A 23,127-nucleotide genomic window follows, 5' to 3' on the forward strand; every position below is an offset into this window, starting at 1 on the left:
GGCATTCCTTGGTGCAGTACTCAATAAACCTAATGAATATATTAGAATACATCGTGTTTCCAGTTGGGATCAAACTGTTTCTTTTCAGGTCATAGTATAGCTACAAATATTTCTTGGGGATCATTTATATTAGAAACCTAAATTACTGAATGAAATTCATTATAAATTAGGTGTAAATACAAAGCACTGCAATGCCATCCAGAGGGCTTCATCAATTAGAAAACAGTTTACATTTGAACAACCCCTTCACTCTTTGTGTAGAGAGCCATGTTCTGCAAATTACACTATCCAAAGCTAACATAATGATGATTGAAAACAGTTTGTCAAATTTGCATTTTTAAATCTTAAAAAGGAGTAATATCATCTCTTGGGACCCTTTCATAATAAGTTGTTTGATTTTACTTTCTCGCTTCTTGGGGGGAAAAAGAGATTGGGCCAGATTATCATTAATTTCTCTTCTAACTGGATTCTGTGATATTTATGAAGGCAAAAGATTAGAGATTTCTCTAGATCCCAATCCCTTTTTGATTGGATGTGGAAAGAAAGGATGATTTGGCAACTTTATCTTTCTAGTGTGAGAGAGAGGGTGGTGAGGTAGGAAGTACATAAAATTGGTGGTCAAGAATTAGATTAGTTCTAGTTTTTGTCACTTTGACTAAGTTAGTTCCCTCTTCCAACTTTAGTTCTTCTGTACTATGAGGGCTTTGGACTGTCCCTTTTTTTAAGACTAAAATTTTATCATGCTGTGTATCCTTTCTCCCCTTCCTTTGTTCCATATTTAGATCAAGGAGCAGTGAGTCCAAATAATGATGTTATTTCCTGCCTGTGGCTGGTTAGTTCTTTTGGTTAAAGCACTGTGCTAATGAGGCTGAGATCATAGGTTTTATTCCCCACAATAACTATTTCAGAAAATTGTACCCTTGTTTAATAAGCTGTAGTGGAAAGGAGAGTGGAGAGCTCTGCACAACACACTCCCTTTTTGGTTAAACTACTCTTAGTAACTGCTATATTTATGACAGGACAGCTTATAAGGTTACTGCAAATTATAAAGAAGAGTATCTTAAATAATAGGTCTCAATAGGATCATAGGATTTGGGCTAGAAGGAATATCCAGCCCTCTTGGTTTACAGGTGAGGAAGCTGAGTATTCTATTCCATATTATTATTTATGTACAACAAGGATGATATTTAGGGCACATTCAACTTTTTTATAGTAGATAAATATCACAGCAATTTAGAAATGGTTTACTCTATTTCCCTCTAGTAGACTTTAAATAGGACGTCTCACTGGCATGGTGTAAATGAGTTTCAGGTGTTTTAAGTCATTTAAAGATTCAGATGTCTTATAACTAGTGTGGTTTAATTATCCACGGTATTTTGAAAGTCTGAGCTATTTAAATTTATCTTGAGGTGTATTGACTTTAAAATGTATATTATGGGAAACCACTGGGGGATGTATTTTAAGTTTTCAGAAAGAGTTGCAATGAAGATGTCTGGAAGAATGGCTTTGTTGCTCCAAAAGGATAGAGTTCTAGCTGAATTGTTTAAAACTTAAAGTTTTTATTGACATCTTCTAATCTCCTTTGATTTTATTGGGAGGTGGGAAGGAATAGAGGGGTGATTTAATTTTTCAGGGCTTGTTACTTAAAAGGTGACTAATATATTGTTAGAAATGTGTTGTCTTTTATAGTTATGAAGGATTTTCAAGAGTATGTGGAACCTGAGGAAGGCTATCAAGGCTCACCACAAAGGAGAGGACCTCTAGCTTCAGCACAAGATGGTGAAAATGTTATCTTGCCACTTGGAGACAACATGCTCACACATAACCTTGGAATCCCTGTCTTGGTAGTTTGCACAAAGGTGAGCATAGCTAAATTAAAATCTTTCTTACTTTTAAGGTTCTCTAATGAAAACAGTCCCTAACAGTTGGGTCCATTTTAATTTGGGACTTTGTATATGATTGGATGAATTACTTTATAGTAGAAAAAGTTTTGAGATAGAGCCAGGACTAATGACTAGAAGCTACAGAAAAATAATTTTCAGTTTAATATAACAAAGAACATCTTGACAATTAGAGCTGTGACAAATTAGAATGGATTACTTCAAGGCTGGTGAATCCATTGTTCCAGAAAGTATGTAAATGATAGTTGGGTAGACATTTTTGAGGGATGGGTTACAGAAATAGGAGGGGTTAGACTAAATCACCTAGAAGTTCTGTGCTTCTTTGATTTGGCTTTGGGTCCTTGATTTGCCACTGACTAGCCCTGCAACTTTAGTAAATCAGCTAACTTTTCTGAGTTTCAGTCTTCATCTTTAATGCTGGCCCTCCTACTCTCACAGTAGAATTGTTTGAAAAAACAAGAGAATTTGTTTGAAAGCCTTTGTAAAATGCTACCCATAGTACATATATAGTGTGCTATAACCACTACTTTTTAAGTTGATGTCACTAATGGAATATTCTCACTTATACTTAGACTCATTCAAATATAGTCCACCTGGTAGAAGGTAAACTCTTCAATGACAGGAATCACCCCTCCGCCCCCAATTCTGTTCTATTTGCAAGCTTGTTCTTCACATGTAGCAGATGCTTGAGCAGTGGTTGTTGAATGAATGGCTGAAATATTTGTTTTCATTAATGAATTAAACTAATGGCCTTGAACTAAAAACAGGTTGCCTACACTTTAAGAGAACAGATTAGTTAGGCATTTATTAAGTGCCTCCTATGTGTTGGACACTGGTTAAGGGATTCAAAGATTGGAAAATGAAATTCTTCCCTTAAGGAGCTTACATTCTGTCATGGGACACAACAAATAAGTATGTACAAAATAAATAGAAGGTAATAAGAGAGGGAGAGAGAGAGCACAAGGAACTAGAATAAACAGGAAAAGCTTCAGGTAGAAGTCAGTATTGGAGCTGAGTCTTAAAGGAAACAGAATTCTAAGATGTGGAATTGAGAGAGAGCATTCAGGGGATGGAGGTCATTCATTGCAAAAGCATAGAGATGAGACGCCATGTTCTGTGTAAGAAGACTATGTCTGGTTCAGCTAAACTATCAAGTGCAAAAAAAAGAGTGCTGTGTGTGTGTGTGTGTATGTAAAAATAAAGGCTTTGAAGGTCATTTGAAGCCAGGATATAAAGGACTTTTGATGCTAAATAGAGGGATTTTTATGTGATCCTAGAGTTAATAGGTAGCCACTGGAGTTTAAGTGAGGAAGTGTTATGGTCAGACCTATGCTCAAGGATAAACACTGCAAGTTGTGTAAAGAATGGAATGCAGAGGAAAGAAACTTGAGGCAGGGAGACCAGTCAGTGGGCTGTTGGAATAGTCCAGGCACACTAGTGGCCTGATAAAGGATGTTGCCATATGAATAGAGAATAGGTTAGTTGCAAGAGATGTGGAGGTAAAATTGACAGGATTTGGCAAATCAGTGGCTCTGTGAAGAGAGGAAGAACAAGGATTCCAGGATGTCTGAGGTAGTGAAGCTTTAGGTCTGGAAGAATAGATAGTGATGCCTTTAACAGAAATAAGAGAAATTTGGTAAAATGTAGAGTTTTGTGGGAAAGATAATGAGTGAAAATTCATTGAGTTTGAGATGCTTTTGGGGCATCCAGTTTGACATGTCTAATCATCAGTTAATTATATGGGCTTGGAGTTTAGGAGAGAGTCAGCCTAGATAATGATTATAGGAATTGATGAGGTCAATAGTGAGAGAATATATAGAGAAGAAGGGGAATCAGGCCTGAGCCTAGGGAGATAACTATAGTTAGGGGCCACATCAGAAGACAGTGAGGAATAGGTAAGTAGGTAGGAAGAGACCCAGAGGAGAAGAGAAAATATGTAGGAAGTTAGAGTTGTCTAAAATGTCTCATGCTGCAGAAACAAAAGTCAGGACTGATGAGGACAAGGTACAGGTATTTGGATTCAACAATTAGGGGTTAATTGGTAGTTTTGGAGAGAGAGCTATTTCATTTGAGTATTGAGATTGGGAGCTATATTGCAAAGGACTTAAAAATAATTGAGAGGAAAGGAAGAAGAGGCAGTTAAATGTAGACAGATTTAGTGATGTGCTCATAGTGTTGGAGGATAAAATCAATTGATTCTTTGGTTTCAGTTCTTTGCTGTCTATGCAGATTTTAGTTTTATGTGAGTAGAAAGAACCATGGTGGCTCAAGACATAGCCTACATTACTTAACTTTTGTGTAATGTACAATTCAGTTCGCCTTTTTAATCCTCAGCTTCCCCATCTGTAAAATGGAGTTAATAATATTTGCGCCAGGGACAGCCAGGTGGCTCAGTAGATTGAGAGCCAGATCGAAAGATGAGAGATCTTGGGTTCAAATTTGACCTCAGACACTTCTAGCCTTGTGACCCTGAACAAGTAACTTAGCCCCCATTGCCTTGCCCTTACTACTCTTCTTCCTTTGGAACCAATACACAGTATTGATTCTAAGACAGAATATAAGGGTTTAAAAAAATGATAATTTGCCCTATGGAATGTCATAGTAGTGTTGGGGATACAAAGATAAATAAACAAAGTTGCTACTGTCAAATGACATTCTACTGGGAGGAAACAATTTGTGTGTATATAAATAAATGCAAAGTATATCCAAAGTAAATACAAGGCAGATGGGTTCTTTTCATTGTTGGTGTATTTGGGGGTTTTTTTTGTGGTGGAGGAAAGCTAATTAGATGGGACCGTGGTTGGGAGGTGGGGATAAGGAATATAAGAATACTGTCAAGAAACATAACAGGTGTTGTTCTAAAAGTAATATTAGAGAAATAAAGTATAGGACTCCACTTTTTAGGGTAGATAGATAGGATAATGATGATGGATGGTAGATAGAATACAGAGCTATTCAACTCTTTTATTTTGCTTTGGTGTTTTTTTCCCCTTTGCCAGGGAAGATAGTCTTTAGAAATGGCTGAATGAAAAAATGGTCATTAGGGATTGAAACACAAGAGAAGTAGGGAAATAGTAAGAGAACACCAAACTGCCTTTGGATAGCATAAATCACTGAGCCAGAACAAACTACCTCTAGGGTAGTCATTGTGATTGCTGAGTTGGAGAGAGAAGTGAAGCTGGATTGAAGAAGGGCAAAAAGGGGAAGAGACTAGCCTTTAAACTATTTATTTCAGTTTCTAGCAAAATTCTAGAACATGCTGTTAAAGTTATCATATGTGAAAATCCTCAAAAACTCAACTTCACAAATATTAGAGGTAGTAAGCTGGCTAGATAGAAATGCATCTGAAAAAGATCTAGTAGATAAGTGACCCATAAGCTCAATTCGGAGGAGAATTTGATAAGGCATTCAAAAAAAGGTAATGCAATTTTGAACTGCTTTAAGGCCCTCCAAATCACTGAGTCTTTGAGAATCCTAGATCAAGATCATACCGTGATGGTGTGTAATTAGAATTTGCTCCCCAGAACTCTTTCCCAGCTTCTCATTTTCCTTCTCATGTTACGTACTTAAGTTGTGAGTGTAGCTCCTCCCTCGCTCTCTCTGCTCCCGGTAAGATGGTTGTGTAGGTTGGGTGAGATCCTGGCATTAGAAATTTATTCACGTTGTCATACTTAAGTTTTGTTCTTCTATTTCTTCTACTTCAAGTGATTGCTAATAAATTTTATAAAATATAATACTTGTAATTGTTGATATTAATTTAAATCTTGGAGATTTTAGAGGAAGATGGAGATATTAGAGGAAGATTTTAATGAAAGACTTTATTTTTAGATAATGCGTCTTGTTTAAAATTTGATGAAAACTTAAGTATTCAAAAAATAGTTTGATGGGGTAGGAGCAGGAATCTGATCTTTAAAAGTATAAAAAGTACATTCTCCCTTGGTAACAGCAGAAACTGAAAAATTCTATAAAAATCAATCCTATGGGACAGCTAGATAGCACAGTGGATAGAGTGCCAGGCCTGGAGTTTGGAGGACCTGGATTCAAATGTGTCCCTAGACTTCTGCCTTCCTAGCTGTGTGACCTTGGACAAGTCACTTAACCATGATGGCATAGTCTTGACTAGTCTTCTGTCTTAGAATCAATACTAAGTCAGAAGGTAATGGTTTTTTAAAAAAGTAAATCCTAAAAAACAAAACAACAACAACAAACCCTCGAATAGTCCTGAATTTAAAGAAAGGACCAGTAGGAACTAGACAAAAAGGGAAATAGTTAAATGACAGAAATAATTTGCTATCAAAACAATTGTAACTTTGATTTATACCTTTGAGATTGTATTTTTATTTTTATTTTATTTTAAAACCCTTACCTTCCATCTTAAAATCAACACTGTATATTAGTTCCAAGGCAGAAGAATGGTAAAGGCTAAGCAATGGAGGTTAAGTGACTTGTCCAAGGTCACACGGCTAGGAAGTGTCTGGGGTCAGATTTGAACCCAGGATCTCTCATCTCTGGGCCTGGCTCTCAATCCACTGAGCCACCTAGCTGCCCTCTGAGAATGTATTTTTACTTTAAGTTGATTAAATTTTATGGTTTTGAATTTCTAATTTTTAAAGTTTTAAAAGACATTTTAAAATAAAATATACAGACATATATATATATATACAATATGCTTGTGTCTGTGGGTAGGTAGTTTTTTCTTTTCTTTCTTTTTTTTTTTAAACCTCGTATGTTCTGTCTTAGAATTGATCCCAAATATTGCTTCCAAGGCAGAAAGACAGTAAGAACTAAGCAATTGAGATTATGTGACTTTTCCAGAATCACACAGTGAGGAAATATCTGAGTTTAAATTTGAGCCCAGGGCCTCCTATCTCCAGGCCTGGCTCTCTGTCCGTCGGCCACCAAGCTACCCTAATACTTTGCTCTTGTAAAGCTCTCAAAACCAGTAAGCTCAACTTTTTTCTTTAAAATTGTTTATTTTTCTTTTTTTCTAGATTACATGTTGATAAAATTTTTAATAATTATTTTCTGACATTTTGGGCTCCATATCTTCTCCCTCCTCACTCTTCCCCATTTCTCAAGATGGCAGCTAATATGGTATGGGTTGTACAGATGTTATCAGACAATACATATTTCTATGTTAATCATTTTGTGAAAAAGCTTTTCTTTTTTCAAGAGGTTGGATTTAGTTATAGAATCTTTGACTTCCTAAAGGTAGCATTCGTGATTCAGTGGTTAAAGGAAAAAAAAATATACCATTATATCAGTTCTTTCATTGTGCCAGTTCACTTAATGATGAGATTGTAGGATCACACATTTAGCTGTAAGGGACCTTAGAAATCATCTAGCTCAACCTCCTCTTTGAATATAGTTTGGTTCTTTGTGGATAGCAAGCTTTTTAGTAATGTAAATTTTTTTATCAACAGCTAGTAGATAATATGACAGGAAAATATAACTTGAAATGGAGTATCCTGATGAATAATTAGTAAGTAATAATCTAATAAATATTAATAAGAATCATCTTTTGTCCCAGTTCTCAGAGTATGGTTCAAGCAATCCTAAGGGTCTCTGCGACTTAGAAAGACCATGAGGTCAAAACTTTTTTTTTTTAATTTAATTTCAAAACTTTTTCATAATAATGCTAAGATGTTTTAATTTTTAATATGTTGAAAATAAATTGATAACCTACATAAACAAAAGGATTTTGGGGAAGAGGTCCTCGATAACTTAAGAGTATAAAGGGATCCTGAAACCACAAAGCTTGAGAGCTGCTATTCTAACCCTTTGCCTTCATTTTTTTTTTTTTTTAGTGTGATGCAGTGAGTGTCCTAGAAAAGGAACATGACTATCGAGAAGAGCACTTTGATTTCATCCAGTCACATGTCCGTAAATTCTGCTTACAATGTATCCTCACTTAAGGCGATGTCATTTTTGCTATTTTCTTTTTTTTTTTTTTTCCCAAGACAGCCCTTCAAAATTACACAACTTAAAATAGCATGAGGTTAAATATTTTTCTTGTATAATTTGCAAAACAGATGCTGATCATCATTAGGAGAGAGGATTTCCTTCTCAGGGATCTCCTACACCAATAAAAAGCAAATCCCCAAAGCTAAGTATAGCATAAAGGCAGGCCTAGAGAGGGGAGGTCCTGGGTTCAAGTCTGGCCTCAGACACTTCCCAGCTGTGTGACCCTGGGCAAGTCACTTGACCCCGTTGCTTACCCTTACTACTCTTCTGCCTTGGAGTCAATAGACAGAAGGTAAGGGTATAATATATATATTATATATATAGATATCATATATATATCTCACAAAGGATGTAACTTTGTCTGAGTCTCAGTTTTTTTCATCAATAAAATGAGAACAATAATACTTGTACTTCCTGTGTGGGGTGCAGGAGCTCTTGGTAAACTGTTTGATGCATTAGAAATGTGAAATACTATGGCCATCTTAAGGGCAGGGAAAAAGAAGAATTCAGTCTTCTCTTAAAGAATAGGCTTTCTTTTGTAATTCTGAGTCATTTGAAGGCATTCCATTCTTCCTTGTGGTAAGCTGGGCTTTTTAATATTACACTGGGTGGTCTGATGCATCAGTGGGAAATAAAGAGGTGACAGTTCTGCTGTCAAATGTAATTCAAATTAGGTGTCTTTTAAAACTTAAATTTGCCAGGCTTAATGTTAAAGTCTAAATTATCAGCAGATGTGGATTTGAAGTCAAAAAATTGGGATTTGCATGAAGCTTCAACATTTCATCTTTTTGTAGCTAAGTCCTTTCACCTCAGCTCTTCATGTCTCAGAAGGACAGAATAATACTCTGGGTACTTCAGAAAGCTCTTGTGAGAGTCTAATGAGATAATGAATGCCAAGTGCTTTAGAAATTGAAAAACACGATTTAAATGCTATCTGTTGCCATTGCTGTCCAGCAGAACTTAATTTTTGGCTTTAGTAGGGGATAAGAGACTGAGTCAGCACCAATCTTGGGTCTTTATAAATCTGGCAGATGGGACTCTAGAACCACAGTAGATTACTAGGCTCTTATCTACCAGACAGCTTCCTTACATAGACTTAGGCTTTCTTGAATAGTTTAAGATATATGAGGAAGATGTAAACAGAATACATGAATAATTTATTTCACAGATATTTGGTTAAAAACATTGAATTGGGATCCCAAATACCTGAATTTAAGTTACAAATCCTCCATGAATGAATGACTTACTCTAGACCTTAATTTTCTCATATTAAAAAAAAGGTTGGACTAGATGGTCTTTTAGTTTCAGCTTTAATGTTTTATGATGATTCTGTAACCATTTTTGCCTTTTTGATGTTTCAAAAGTTCCAATGTATCTGGATCAATACTATTAGGCCTGTTTCTGCTTGGACAGATTTTGATTGTGCATGTTTGATTTAAACATTTATCCTGACCTAGCTTTCCTTAAGCAAATTGAATAGATGGAGCTGCCTTGATTTATACATCAGTTAAGGAAGAAAAGAACCTTGACTTGTTGTACAAGTATATTGTACATAAAACATATGGTTTTCACTTCACTACACCTGCCTTAGTGGTGGAAAAGGATGCAGTTTTTATGTAAGTTCACTTAAAGGTGTTTTTTTCTTTAACATTTAAATGTTTTTATCCCTCTAAAATGTAGTGTTTTCCCAAGTGGTGTGTTTTTCTACTTCTCTTTATCCTACCTCCTGTTTGGCTACACAGAGACAATATAGCATAATGGGCAGAGTCCTAAACCAGCAGGCAGAAGACCTGGATTCTTTTTGTTGCTAACCAGCTATTTGGAGCAGTCCCTTCATTTTATCCTTTTTTTTTTTTTCCTCATCTATGAAATGAAGTTAATAATCTGTATAGTAGAGTAGAAAGAACACTTAAGATCCAGGTGCAGATCCCAGTTCTGCTATGCTATGACCCTAGGAAGAAAAGTCATTTTTCTTAGGACCCTTAATATCTATAAAGTTCTTAATATCTATAAAGCACTGCATTATTTAAGAGCATGTTACTTTGTGGATTAGCCAGTGCACTAGCTTTCCTCTCTCTCTTGCTTTCCCCTTCGAAATCATCCTTATGATTCACTCTGCTGCCCACCTATGTCATTAAAAATGATAGGTAGTAAATCATGAGTACAACCAGTTAAATTTGGATTGCTACTGGTTACATTTATTTAAATAAAATTGACTTCTGTTTACAAGATGACTTCAATCACCTTCTTAGTTTTCCTCAAGATATTTTGTTCTTTTGTTCCCATTCACTTTTTTTTTTCTGGGGTCATAATTAGCCTGTTCTGGTGTGTTTTTTGTTTTGTGGTATTTCATAAAAATCTTTCCTTATTTCTTTATTTTTCCTATTTTGTCTATCTTAATTATATAAACATTTAATTATATTTACTTATAGTTTATCCAATCATTCCTCTGTTGTACATTTAAGTTGCTTCTGGTTTTTTACAATTAAAAATTATAATGAATTTTTTTTTGAAAATTTTTGAAAATGTCTTTTTTTGTTTTTAGTAACACTTTCAAAATATATTCCCAGCAGTAGGATTTTAGGGGGCAAGTACAATGATAATTTTTGTAGCTTTACTGGCTACTAATAGATTACTGTCCCCCTCCCAAATTCTGCCAATTTACAGTTTAACCAATACTAAGTGACTTTTTTTCTACAACTTTTCACCATTGAGCTTTTTTGCTCTTAATTAACTTTACTAATTGGGTATATATGGTAGCATCCATTAATTTTTATTTTCATCACTTTTATTGTTAGAAGGGTTAAATATTTTTCCAAAGGATTATTAATATTTCATATTCCATTTTTTTGAAAATTGTTCAGATCCTTTGACTATTTGGTCCTTATAGACTGGGAGTCTCCTGTTTAAATTTTAACACTACCATATATTTTTGGTGTCCGGTTTTTATCTTTATCACAAATACACTTTACCCTTCTCTTTTTCTTTTGTTATTTTTGCACAGTTTTTATGTAATCAAATGTCTCCCCCAGTAATTCCTTCTCTTTAATAATGATTTATTGAAATAAATAACATTCTTTATTTTTTGTTTGTCATCGACCTGGAATTCATTAAGGTTTATGGTATATGTGACTCTAAACCTATTCCTTTACAAAGTACTCACCAGCTTTCCCAAGTGCCCTTGTTTATAATGATGTGTTAAGGACCTGAGATTCCATCTGTGTAACAACTCTGTCTGCTGACATATGTCACAACCACTGTCCAGCTTGGAATCTTAGAGAGTTGTTTTAGGCTCCAGTGCATCACATAGCCAGAGGTAGGATGTGAACTCAGATCTGATACTCCCCATTGCCTTGTTAACAATACAGCATTACATTTTTAAATGATTTATAACCCAGTGCTGCATGTGCAAGGCTCTTTCAACATCAGAAGAAATGAGCAGTGTGGTGACACAGTATGGTACAATGGAAAGGACTTGAGGTATAGAATCAAGGGACCTGTGTTTTGAATATGGCTCTACTGCTTACTTGTGTGACTTTAGACAAATTAGTCTCAGGTTCCTCATTTCTAAAGAAGAAGAGGTTGGACTTGTTGGCCTCACAGGTCCTTCCTAGCTCTAAATTTATAATCATGTGACAGTTAAAAAAAGATAACTTTTCAAAACTTTTCTGTTAAAAGAAAGACCTTTGATAAAAAGTCAACAGTTATTCATAATTAAAAACAAAAAAAGGAAAAGAGGATTTTTTTACTTTGTACAATAAAAGATAGATTTATTCTAAGCCAGTTGCTGACATAATTTATAATGGAAAAACATTAGAAGCCTTCCAACTAAAAACAAGGGTGCCTGCTTTTATCACTTTTCTTTGGCAATTTTAGAAGCAATAGTAGTTACAATAAGACAGAAGTTAACATTGTAAAATAAACTCAAAATATCATTATTTATAAGTTATATAATGGCATATCTAGACAGTTCAGCCATCTCACCCAGAAAATTCAGATGATAAAAAAATTTCATGAGGTCATAGAATATGTGATTAATCCACCAAAGTCATCCCTAGTTTAAAAAAATCTATGAAATATATGAGAATGAGTTCTACCTAGGCTAGAGATCCATAACTTGTATAAGAATGACTATAAAATGATAACTGAAATAAAGTAAGAACTGAATAGTTGGAAGACTATTTAGTGTTCATCAATGTAAAAATAACTATAGTCCTCTAAATGTATTTGTATATATAATGCAATATTAGTCAGAGGGCATGGTATAGTGGAAGATTAGCAACAGTCTGCAGTGTCTGATCTTCATCACTTGAGGGAATTTCCTAACTGGTTGTTCCCTGCATTGATGAAATCACAGCTGTGACATCTTCCCCCCTCAAAAAAAAGTACTTTGCGGACTCTTTATAGAATTGAATAAAGTTATAATAAAATTTTTGTAGGAAAAGTCAAAATTATCAAGGGGCACCTGAAACAAAAGCTGTCATAGAGGTGATCTTACAGTATCTAACTTTAAAACAGTTACAAAGTGGTCATGCTTCCTTTCACTTAACCTTTTAAAAAATATTTCCATCCATTCTTGGAGTAAAGTTGTGACTATGTCACATTTGTTGCTTTCTGACAGTTGATCAAAGATTATAAGAGTGGGAGACAATATATACAAATGAAGTTTGGACATGTGTGGTTTTTGTTTGGAGGCCTTTCTCTAGGTCATTTCATATTTCATGAACACCTCTGCAATATTTTGACTGTCTTTTTCCCCTCTTGTCATGTGACTGCCAGCCTCTTTATCCAGTCATATTACTTTGTATTACTTAATAGACCCAAGTTGTCAATAGGACTAGGTTGTAGTCTATTTAGCTCCACTTGAATATCTCCGTTATCCTTTGGATAACTTGTGGTTTTGATTCTCTGAGTATTTAGACTATTTTTATGCACTTTTTTTCAAGAGCTATCTATGCCAGATTGTTCAGTCCTGTTTGATAGGATTCACAAGTATTTCCCCTGGTTCACTGGGGCCTTCAGTAGTGCTATGCATGGGTAACTTGATAACAAACACATATTAATGATGAAAATTAAATAATAATCTGGAAAAATTTGTACCTTGCATTTGGAGAGAGAGAAGCATTTATTAAGCACCTACTTGTGCCAAGTACTGTGATAAGTGATTTACAAATATCTCATTTGATCCTCAAAACAACTCTTTTAGGTTATAGATGGTTATTAGCTTCATTTTAGAGTTGAGGAAACTGAGGCAAACAGGTTAAGTGACTTGCCCAGAGACTGAGGCCAAATTTGAACTCATCCTACTTCTCTATGCATTGTACCACTTAGCTGCCTCAATATTTTAACAGGTTATATTTATTTTCTTGTGTTCCTTGAAGTCTATTATCAACAACAAAGATTTGTTAAACTCTTTTATGTACATAGCATTATGTCAGGTTCTAGGCCAAGCAAGAGAAATGGTATCCACATTAGTGAACATTCATTTACACACTCCATTGAAATGAATCTAGTTACATTCTAGTATGCACTTTTGGGCTGGTTTTTGAAATTGTAGTCCAGAAAAGGGAGGTATAAACTCCTTTTAGTTCCATAACAAGAGTAAATAATTATTAAATGCATTTGTTTCCTTTAAATTGCCCTGATCATCACAGGACAAATGAAAACCTAATACAGAGGAATAGTCAGGGTGTCTGGTCTAATTTAATAGCATTTCATATGTTTAAGGAATAAGAAAATTGTTTATTAAGCTCAGTGTAGGTATAATCTGTCATATTGTTCCCCTTGATCCCATCAGCAAGATATTGGCCAAGACTTATCAAATATATCTCTCTTTGTAGAGTCTCTATATCATTATCTTTATTTCTATGTCATTATGCTTTAGGACATCATATTTCTCAGTTGTTGAATAGTTGAAAAAGACCCTGGCACTAGTCTTAGGACTCAGAAGACCCAAGTCTGCACCCAACCCTAATTAATACCTTTGAAATTTGTGACCTGGTAAAAGACATGTGTTCTTAGGATTTAGAGTTGGAACAAACCTTACAGATTGTCTGTTTCAACTCCTTGTATAGATGAGGAAATTGAGATCACTGGTGAGTTAATGATTTCCCCAAGATCCCACAGATCCAGGGCCCTTTCCACCAAACCATTCTGCCATCTCAAAAAGAAATCACAGCTTCTTTAAAATGGCAGCAGTGGTGTTTGTACAAAAGTCTTGGAGACTATTTTAAGTTTTATATTACAAGTAAAGCTCTCCCTAACCCTCCCAAACAAGGAGAGTGATTTCATATGTGTCATTTCCATTAATCTGTATAGGAAATCACACCAGCACAATCAGATCTTAACATATGGTCTTAATTGCACAATTCTAAAGAGGCTATTTTTGGACTGTTACCTTCAGCAATGTATATAGTAATGCGTTAACTCATATTTCTAAGCTTTCTTTATTGAAATGAGGAAGCTTTTATTGTGTCATTTTTTACCTCCTAGAGAGAGAACGTTTTCTTTTTTATTGTCATGCAAAATACACTTCCATATTGGCCATCGTTGTAAGAGCAAGTTCATAGATAACCAAAACCCCAAAATAAAACCATATATACACTTATATGAAAGACGACTCCAACAGTTCTTTCTCTGGCAGTGGGTAGCATTCCCCATCATGTCTTTCAGGATTATCCCATATCAGCACATTACTGAGAGTAGTCAAGTTTTCACAGATAATCATCTGTCCAGTATTGCTGTTATTATGTACAATGTTCTACCAGTTCTGCTTATTTCACTCTGCATCAGTTCCCACAGATCTTTCCAGCTTTTTCTGAAACCATCTTGCTTATCATTTCTTATAGCACAATAGTATTCCATTACCAACATGTACCACAATTTGTTTAGCCATTTCCCAGCTGGTGGACTATCCCATAATTTCTAATTCTTTGCCACCACAAAAAGAGCATCTGTAAATATTTTTGTACAAGCAAGTCCTTTCCCCTTTTTTATTAACTTTTTGGCATGCAGACACAGTAGTGGTATTACCGGATCAAATGGTATGTTCAGTTTTATAGCCCTTTGGATATAGTTCCAAATTGCCCTCCAGAACGGTTGGATCAGTTCACAGAGCCACTAATGATGCATTAGTGCCCCAATTTTGCCACATCCCTCCAACATTTACCATTTTCCTTTGCTGCCATATTGGCTAATCTGATAAATATGAGGTGGTACCTCACAGTTGTCTTAATTTACATTGAGGGGGCAACTGGGTGGCTCAGTGGATTGAGAGCCAGACCTAGAGATGGGAGGTCCTAGGTTCAAATCTGGCCTCAGACACTTCCCAAATGTGTGACCCTGGGCAAGTCACTTGACCCCCATTGCCTACCCTTACCACTCTTCTGCCTTGGAGCCAATATGCTGTATTGACTCCAAAACGGAAGGTAAGGGTTTAAAAAAAAATTTACATTGAGAGAACATTTTCTGTGACATCACACAAAAACCTTACCTTGTTCATCTTGAGGAGTTTGGAATGGTTCAAGGAACTGAGAAAAAAGAGAGGACCTTAGGGTAGATATGATCACTATAATGGAAAAGAATGATTAGCCTTGTTCTCCCAGAGATAAAGGAGGCATTTTAAGATTGTAGCTTTCAACATAATATATGAAAAAGCTGCCTAAAACTTGAATCTGTCTCACAGTGGAACAAGCTGCCTTCCCAAGATTCCATGTCTTATGTGACCACTTTGGGCTTCAGTTTCATCATCTCTAAAAGGCAGCGCCAAGCTTGATCTTAAGGGGCTTTTCATTTCAAATGAAATGGTTGTTTGAGCTTTATTGTCTGGGCTAGCCCATAAAATGCTGTCCTCTGCGGGTGTGAGCTCCTTTTGGTTAGGAACCTGGCTTTCATATGTTTATAGGGACAGGTGCAACATAGTTTTTGTTTTTATATCCTCAGTTCCATTTAAATAATTTTTAAATTGAACTGAAATATACTCACTCTAGTTCTTAAAAATACCAGGTGCTCAGTGATTGTTAGGTAACAAGTACTTGTCCTTTGTGCTGGGATCTTATATAATAGTTCTCCTCAAACTCATTAATATATTGAATTATATCCACAAAAAAAAAAATCATTCCTTATTTTCCTTTTAGACCTGCTGGTTGGGACAATGAAAAGAAAATAGCTATTTTACATGAAAATTTCACAACAGTAAAACCAGATGATGCTTATGAAGACTTCATTGTAAAACCTCCTGTAAGAAAGGTACTGAAATTTATTTTAAAGAGTTTCACATAGTTGTTTTCAAGGAAATGTTATAGTAAGGGAAATTATCTACTGGTTTTTTGGTTTCTTATTCATTGTGATATTATGGAATAAAATAATTGTTATTTATTTTAAAGAGAGATTTTAACTAAGACAGACTTCAGTATCAATTATAAATTACTAATTAGATCAAAACTTGGAGATATTATTTAGTATTTTCACCCACCAGATAAAGTTTCATGGTCATAATCATTATAATTATTTTAAATGAAAATGACTTATTTAAATTCAAAATAATATTGAAGTCTACCTGACCTCTCACTAGTGACAGTGTTTGAATTTATGTTGCAGGATAAATTGGTTTTCTAGTTTTGGGAGCCCTAGAGTCAGCCTTTTCTATGCTAACATTAGGATGTTCACTTTGTAATACAAGGTTTTATCTATATTATACCTATTGGAAGCCCTATTTCTGAAAAAAAAGTTTTTTGAATGCTGTAGGTATTATTTCTGCAGAAAACATTAAGTTGATTCTCGTCATTAATAATAACTCCAGGTTCATGTAGTATTACTTAGTGATTTCCTGAGATAGGCAGAAGGGACAGTAAAGGGCATCTTATGGGTGAGGAAACCGAAAGTGTTCATGGCTTCATAGCTATTCACTGCTGGACTTCCAGCTTTTTCACCATACCATGCTATTGCCTCTCTATATCTTTTTTTTTTTTTTTTAACCCTTAACTTCTGTGTATTGGCTCTTGGTGGAAGAGTGGTAAGGGTGGGCAATGGGGGTCAAGTGACTTGCTCAGGGTCACACAGCTGGGAAGTGTCTGAGGCTGGATTTGAATCTAGGACCTCCCGTCTCTAGACCTGACTCTCAATCCACTGAGCTACCCAGCTGCCCCCTCTCTATATCTCTTAATGTCTGGGAATGATTCTTTTAGTGTTTTGGAGTTCCTGTGATGTTCAGTTTTCCACCAAAGAAATCTGTTTAAATTTTTGCTCACTCACGCTTGCCTCATGTAATTCTTAACAAACTGTGCCTATAGTAGAGATTGGTAGTTTCGCATATGGTTCTCTTTCTGTATATGGAGATGTTGCTTTTATTTAGGGTTGACTAAGTTCAGAATTATAAAAAAATTATAAATATAATTCTCTGACATTGCATAAAATTTAAGTGTTCTATCCTGAATGTCTTAAGCTTTTTCAGTCTAGCAGCTCTCACAAATTTAATAATAGCCATCATTAACATAGCACTTCGAGGTTTACAGATGTACACGTTATATATATTACCTTATTTGAGTGTCACAACAATATTGAAATGGGTACTACAGGTATTATCCCCATTTTATAGATGAGGAAACAAGTTTATATTGGTCTCTGATCATATAGCTAATAAGTTTTAAAGTTGGAATTTGAAACCAAGTCTTCCTGACTCCATCATTCTCTCTACATTGCCCTTTTTTTCCTTTTTTTTAAACTGTAAGATGATTCTATTTCATCTCTCTTTCCATTATACTTCAGACCACTTAATTTGATAAGCCTATTGAGAGCTTTGGCTTCAAGTTTGAGTTTCTTTATGTGTAAGTTAATTCCCAGATGCATAGTAGGACTAACATTCTCTGTTCTTTTTAGAAAATTCTGTGATATTTTTATATTTTTATATGCCTTATTGACTAAAGTAAACATGTCATTCCACAGTTGGTCCATGATAAAGAATTGGCAGCAGAAGATGAGCAAGTATTTCTAATGAAGCAGCAGGTAATGGCACTCAAGAGTTCTAAGTCAGTTGGCATTATACAAATAGTCACTTTTTGCACCTCATAACCTCTCTGGGGCATGGAGGGTCATGGGTGCTATCTAGTTTTCAGTAAGTATTGCACTCTCGAGATCTTTTTATCATCTCCAGATATTCTGATAGATGGCTTAGCTGATAAGGAAATAACGGGACACAGGAGGCAATCTTGACTGTTAACTCATAGCTGCTTCTCCGAAGTGCCATTGAGTCACAAATTTATTACATAAGAAATTCAAACTCCCTTTAACCCAAAAGCACAAGGATAGTTATCCACAACTACACAAAGCTGTAGTTTTAACATAGACAATACAACAGGCTTAGAAGCTTAGAAGGTGAAGATAAGAACCAGGCTGGACTTTCAGCTATATTTGTTATTATTAAGCGAAGGCTGGGGCATTTTGGTAGGATGGAAAGCCCATGAATTTTCTCAGCCTTGATGGCATTAAACAATATTTTTGAGACCCATTAGTTTACTTTAAATCTGCGCAAAATGCCCCTGCTAAGGGTTCGGCTTTGGCTGTACCAGGCAGCTGCATTTCTGGCCAACAGTATTAATCTTCTTCCTACTGGTTTACTGAGAGTTCAAAGCTTTTTCGATAAGACTATATTGCTTTTTAAAGAAAGGTGTGAATTATGAAAGGAGTCAACGACTTCCCACATTGCACCTTTAAAGTCCTTCTGTTAAAATTACAATTAAGGTAAACTGAGGTACAAAATTCAGAGAACATTCAATTTATTGGTAAGGTTAACTGTTACCAATAAAAAGCTATCTCAGCTTCTCAGGCCAAAGACCCGTAGAGCTTACTAGCCACCATGTAGTTTTGGGAAGTACAAGAGAACAAATACAGGAAGCATAAAACAGTATGATTGGTCACAAAATCTGAAGTATCATAGACAATGGAAAATAATATTATTGGATGGAAGTCAAGAATACAGGACTAGCAGTAGTAGCTCCTTCCATTTTGTTGCTATGGAAAGCTCGTTTGTGGTGTCCATCTGCATAGTTACTTAGAATCACAGCAATAATGATTAGGACTTGGAAGGACAGTCAGCATTGCAAAGATAACAGACTTCCTGGTACCCACCTGAATCATGCAAGATTTGTTAGTGAGATAACAGTTAATTGTACATGAGTAGGAAGATGTGTAGAGACTACATATTCCTTTGAATTCAGGTGATTCATAGGATACCTTAACTCAGAGAAGAAAGCTGAACTTAGTTCAGAAACAAAGAATCATGGCTTAGGCAATTTTACAATATATTAGGGGTGATACAGAGTAAAATCAATTAAAAATGGAATCAGAATCAATTTGATTTTCTCAGTTTCCCCCTTTTGATCATTTGGAGATGTGTCTCCCTTCACTTCTCTAGAAGCTAATACTGTAAGATCTTGAACAACTCATTGCCAGTAGAAACCGTTAACAAAGGTTTTTTTGTGTAAATTCAGAACAAATTATATAGCAACTAATACAAAGGAATATGTGAACTAATACAAAGGAAAATGTGAAAGGAATAATAAGATAAAGAGCCAGTTTACCAAGGGTGGGTAATAGGCTGTTTTCCCAATAGGCAAGTGAATCACAAAGAGTGATTCCATCAGTGGTCACCTGGAATGGGTAGTTATTTTATAGAGTCTTTGCTCTAATTTCTTGAATCTTTTGAATCTTATTGTAGGCCTGTCACAATTTTCCCTTACTAGTTAATGTAAGAACAAGAAGATTGATTAGTCATTGCATAAGCCATAATAAGAATATCTAAAATCATTAGAGGAGAGATAAGTCACTGAAATAACTAAGAAAACTCAGCAAACAGATGTTGTGGAGCAAAAAGTCAAAGCAATTCAATAATGATCATTAACATTAACTAATATCAAGTCTCCTTGTATCCTAGTAACCTACTACCATTGTCCATTTAATCAGCACATTTTCTCTTAGGTCCCTAGGTGATCCATGCAGTTGTCTGATCTCTGAAAGCAGCTACTCTTGGATATTCTGAAATAGGCCTATTCTCAGAGAAGTTCTGAAGAGAGTTGCTTTTTGGTTCAGGTTAACTTGTATTCTTAGGTGTCTTTGCTAAAAATTTTTATTAAATTGATCTGAATACACTTCATAGTCATCTTAAATTTTACTTTTCGAATTAGTTCACATAGTGAAATCTAGCTCAAGCCTTATGATTCTAATCCTTTCAATAGCAGAACTATAAGAATGTCAAATTTGGAACTTATAGTTCATTTGAGACTTTCAAGTTTTTATGTACCTCTTACTGTTTCTTTATCTAAACTCTGTATCTAATAGAGATACCTTCAAAAGGCCGAATCTTTTATCTGCCTTGTAAAATGTACAATATTTACCAAAGTAGACATGTAAGTTAAGGTTAAGAGTGCTTTTCTAAATTGGCATCAATTCTATTATCATTCAGGTTTTTTTTAAGCCCATACTTTTTTTCTTTTAATCAATACTTTGTATTGGGTTTTTTTGTTTGTTTTTACAGTTGAAGAAATGGGCCCCCAAAAATGTATTGTACTTTGTCATTCCATCAAACCTAGAACCAGAAAATAAAAAAGGGAACCAAACAGGACAAATATACTCACCATCCTCCAGGATTCTCACTCCAAGGGAGAATAATAATAACTAACTTTATATATACTTGGAGGAAACAGGCTGAGAGGTCCTGGGTCACATAGCTAGGTATAAGCTAGGCAGTGGGGGTTAAGTGATTTGCCCAGGGTCGCACAGCTAGGAAGTGTTTGAGGCCAGATTTGAACACAGGAGCTTTAATCTCTTATATCTGGCTTTCAATCCACTGAGCCACCTAGCTGGCCCCTAATCAACCACTTTAAAATGGGTATTGAACTACTATGATCATGATTAGTGATCCTGGATATAAATTATGAATTATAAATAAGCTCTGAGTTGCATGCTTTAAATTCTGCTTATAACAGAATTATATATAATTACTATCACCTCAGGAAGAACTTCTAATATACAGTCAGAAACCTAGGAGATAGGGCTAGAAAAAGTTCCTTTTAGTTTTCTCTCTTTATCTTAAGACTTATGAGATGCTTGCAAAATATTGCTTACTGGTAGTGGCAAGGATAAGCAGATTGTTGAGGATTTCTCCAGCTGTTCTCATGTGGATGAAGCCTTGTGTTTTAAAGTAAATAATAAATACCTCATCTTTTATGATGCTTCCTAGTTTACCATTTCCTTGCAGTAGCCCAATGAAATAAAGGATGCTAGTATTGTCATCCCTATTTTATAGATAAGAGACAAGTCCTGGCCTTTGGCCTCCTGCTTCATTGCAATTTGCACCTCATTACTACTGTTTTCCTTTGGAAACTGTAGTTGGAAGTAATAAGAGTGCAGTGCCTGTTGGGATCCAACAAATCTTTGACTCAGTGACAGAGCTGCAGGGATTTTGAGAGTAGTTTGTTCAGAAGGGAGTAAAGGGTCAGAATATGGGGTGTGACTTCCCCTGAGAGAAATTAGAACCCAAAGCTCTCCTGAATCTCCAGTTCAGGATTCAGTGTGTTTCATTAAAGCACATTTTCTAAGAGTTTATTTTGTTTAATTTATGGTAAAATAATAATGTTTGATAGTAAACTGGTCCTTCTCTTTGCAGTCATTCCTTGCGAAGCAGCCCGCCACCCCTACAAGAGCATCAGTAAGTAATATTTCTGCTGCAATGAAGAAAAGTCTTGCATAATATGAACAGTAGACAAATAGAGCAAAATTATAAGTAGTAATGTTGATCAAGTGAATTACTATCTTAGATCTTTCAGCTTTTGTCATTACTTAGGATATCTTGCATTTGTGTAGTTAAAAATGCTTCAGTTTTCTGATTTGTTCTTCACAATATTCATTTAAGAGACTAAGACAAATATCATTCTTCCCATTTGGCAGATAAGAAAACTGAAGTCAGACTATTTGGCAGTAGGTCAGGATTCCAAGTTTCTTGATGATGATTCCTGTTCTTTTTTGACTATATAACACAGAACTCTATTGAAAATGATCTTTTTGTATGATAGAATCATTGTAGGATTATAGCTCAGAGCAAGAGGGGACTTCCTCAGAGGTTATCCATTTCTCCCCACTTCCTTTTAGAGAACAGTGAAGCTTAGAAAAGATAAGTGATTTGATCAAAATCACATAGGAAGTATAATTTTTTTTAAATTAAAACAAAAAAATATTAATCATTTTCAGAATTTGCATTCTCTGTAATCTCTGTGCCTTTTGGAGTTCTATTGACACTAATAAATTGTCTTTGGTCTAAGGAATCTCCTGCTAGAGGACCTACAGGCTCTCCAAGAACACAGGGCCGAGCTGGACCTACCAATGTCCCCAGTGCCTCACCAATCACATCTGTTAAGAAGGCTGATCCAAATATTAAAAGTACGTATTTCAGAATTGACTAGGGCTGTAATGGCAAACCTTTTAGAGACTGGGTGCCCAAACCCCAATCCTCTCGCTGCATGTGAGCCCCCACCTTTCCCCAGACAGGGGAGAGAGGAAGCACTTCTTGGATGCTAGGCAGAGGGACAGATCATGTGAGAAATATCCTCAGGTGATGTGGAGAGGGGGAGGGGAGCAACCCTCTCTGGCACAGTGTACCATAGGTTCACCAACACAGGCCTGGGGTGTTTTTACTAATAATCCTAATAGATTTTATTTCTGAAAGTGGCCTCAAAGGCCATCTAGTTTAGTTCTCTCATTTTATAAGTGAGAAGGATAGGCCTTATATCCAAGTCTCTTGAGTCCAAATCTAATGCTTTCTCTGCCGCATTCTTCTGTTGGACTTAAACATTCAATCTGAAAGTAAAAATTATTATTTCTAACTAAAATACTATATCTAACTCATTGGATTTATAGCTAGAAAGTCCTAGAGAACATTTAGTCCAGCTGCACATGTGATAAGGGAATTGGTTTAGCTTTTCCTGGGAACTTTAGGATGCTTCAAGTGGATGCCAAACTTAATACTGATTCCCAGTCCCTATAGCCCAGTGCAGCTTAGAGCTCCCTAACTCAGAGAGACCCACCCATCAGCCCCAGTGGTTGGGGTTACAGGTGTATGCTACCATGCCAAGCAGCACCTTAATGACTAATAGTTACTATTTGGTTATTAATTTATTGGTAATAGTATAGCTGGATTTGTTTAATGCTGATCTACTTGTATAGGCCTGGGAACTCTGCTCTTTGCTGCAAAAGAGAAATGCTTAGCAGCTTC

At 35.6% G+C, this 23,127-nt stretch overlaps 1 protein-coding gene across 3 annotated transcripts in view; it reads left to right on the plus strand.

Moving 5' to 3' along the window:
- DYNC1LI2 (dynein cytoplasmic 1 light intermediate chain 2) overlaps positions 1-23,127 on the plus strand; it is a 45,936-nt gene that overhangs the window by 14,184 nt on the left and 8,625 nt on the right. For all 3 annotated transcript variants that reach the window (XM_044663233.1, XM_044663235.1, XM_044663234.1), the window contains 7 exons: positions 1,690-1,859; positions 7,709-7,802; positions 9,346-9,481; positions 16,001-16,112; positions 17,808-17,867; positions 21,526-21,567; positions 22,178-22,295. In XM_044663233.1, the coding sequence (XP_044519168.1) occupies positions 1,690-1,859; positions 7,709-7,802; positions 9,346-9,481; positions 16,001-16,112; positions 17,808-17,867; positions 21,526-21,567; positions 22,178-22,295 (732 nt within the window). The remainder of the gene's footprint in view (positions 1-1,689; positions 1,860-7,708; positions 7,803-9,345; positions 9,482-16,000; positions 16,113-17,807; positions 17,868-21,525; positions 21,568-22,177; positions 22,296-23,127) is intronic.

The sequence above is a fragment of the Gracilinanus agilis genome, chromosome 2, assembly GCF_016433145.1.
Source record: "Gracilinanus agilis isolate LMUSP501 chromosome 2, AgileGrace, whole genome shotgun sequence".
Taxonomy (NCBI): Eukaryota; Metazoa; Chordata; class Mammalia; order Didelphimorphia; family Didelphidae; genus Gracilinanus; species Gracilinanus agilis.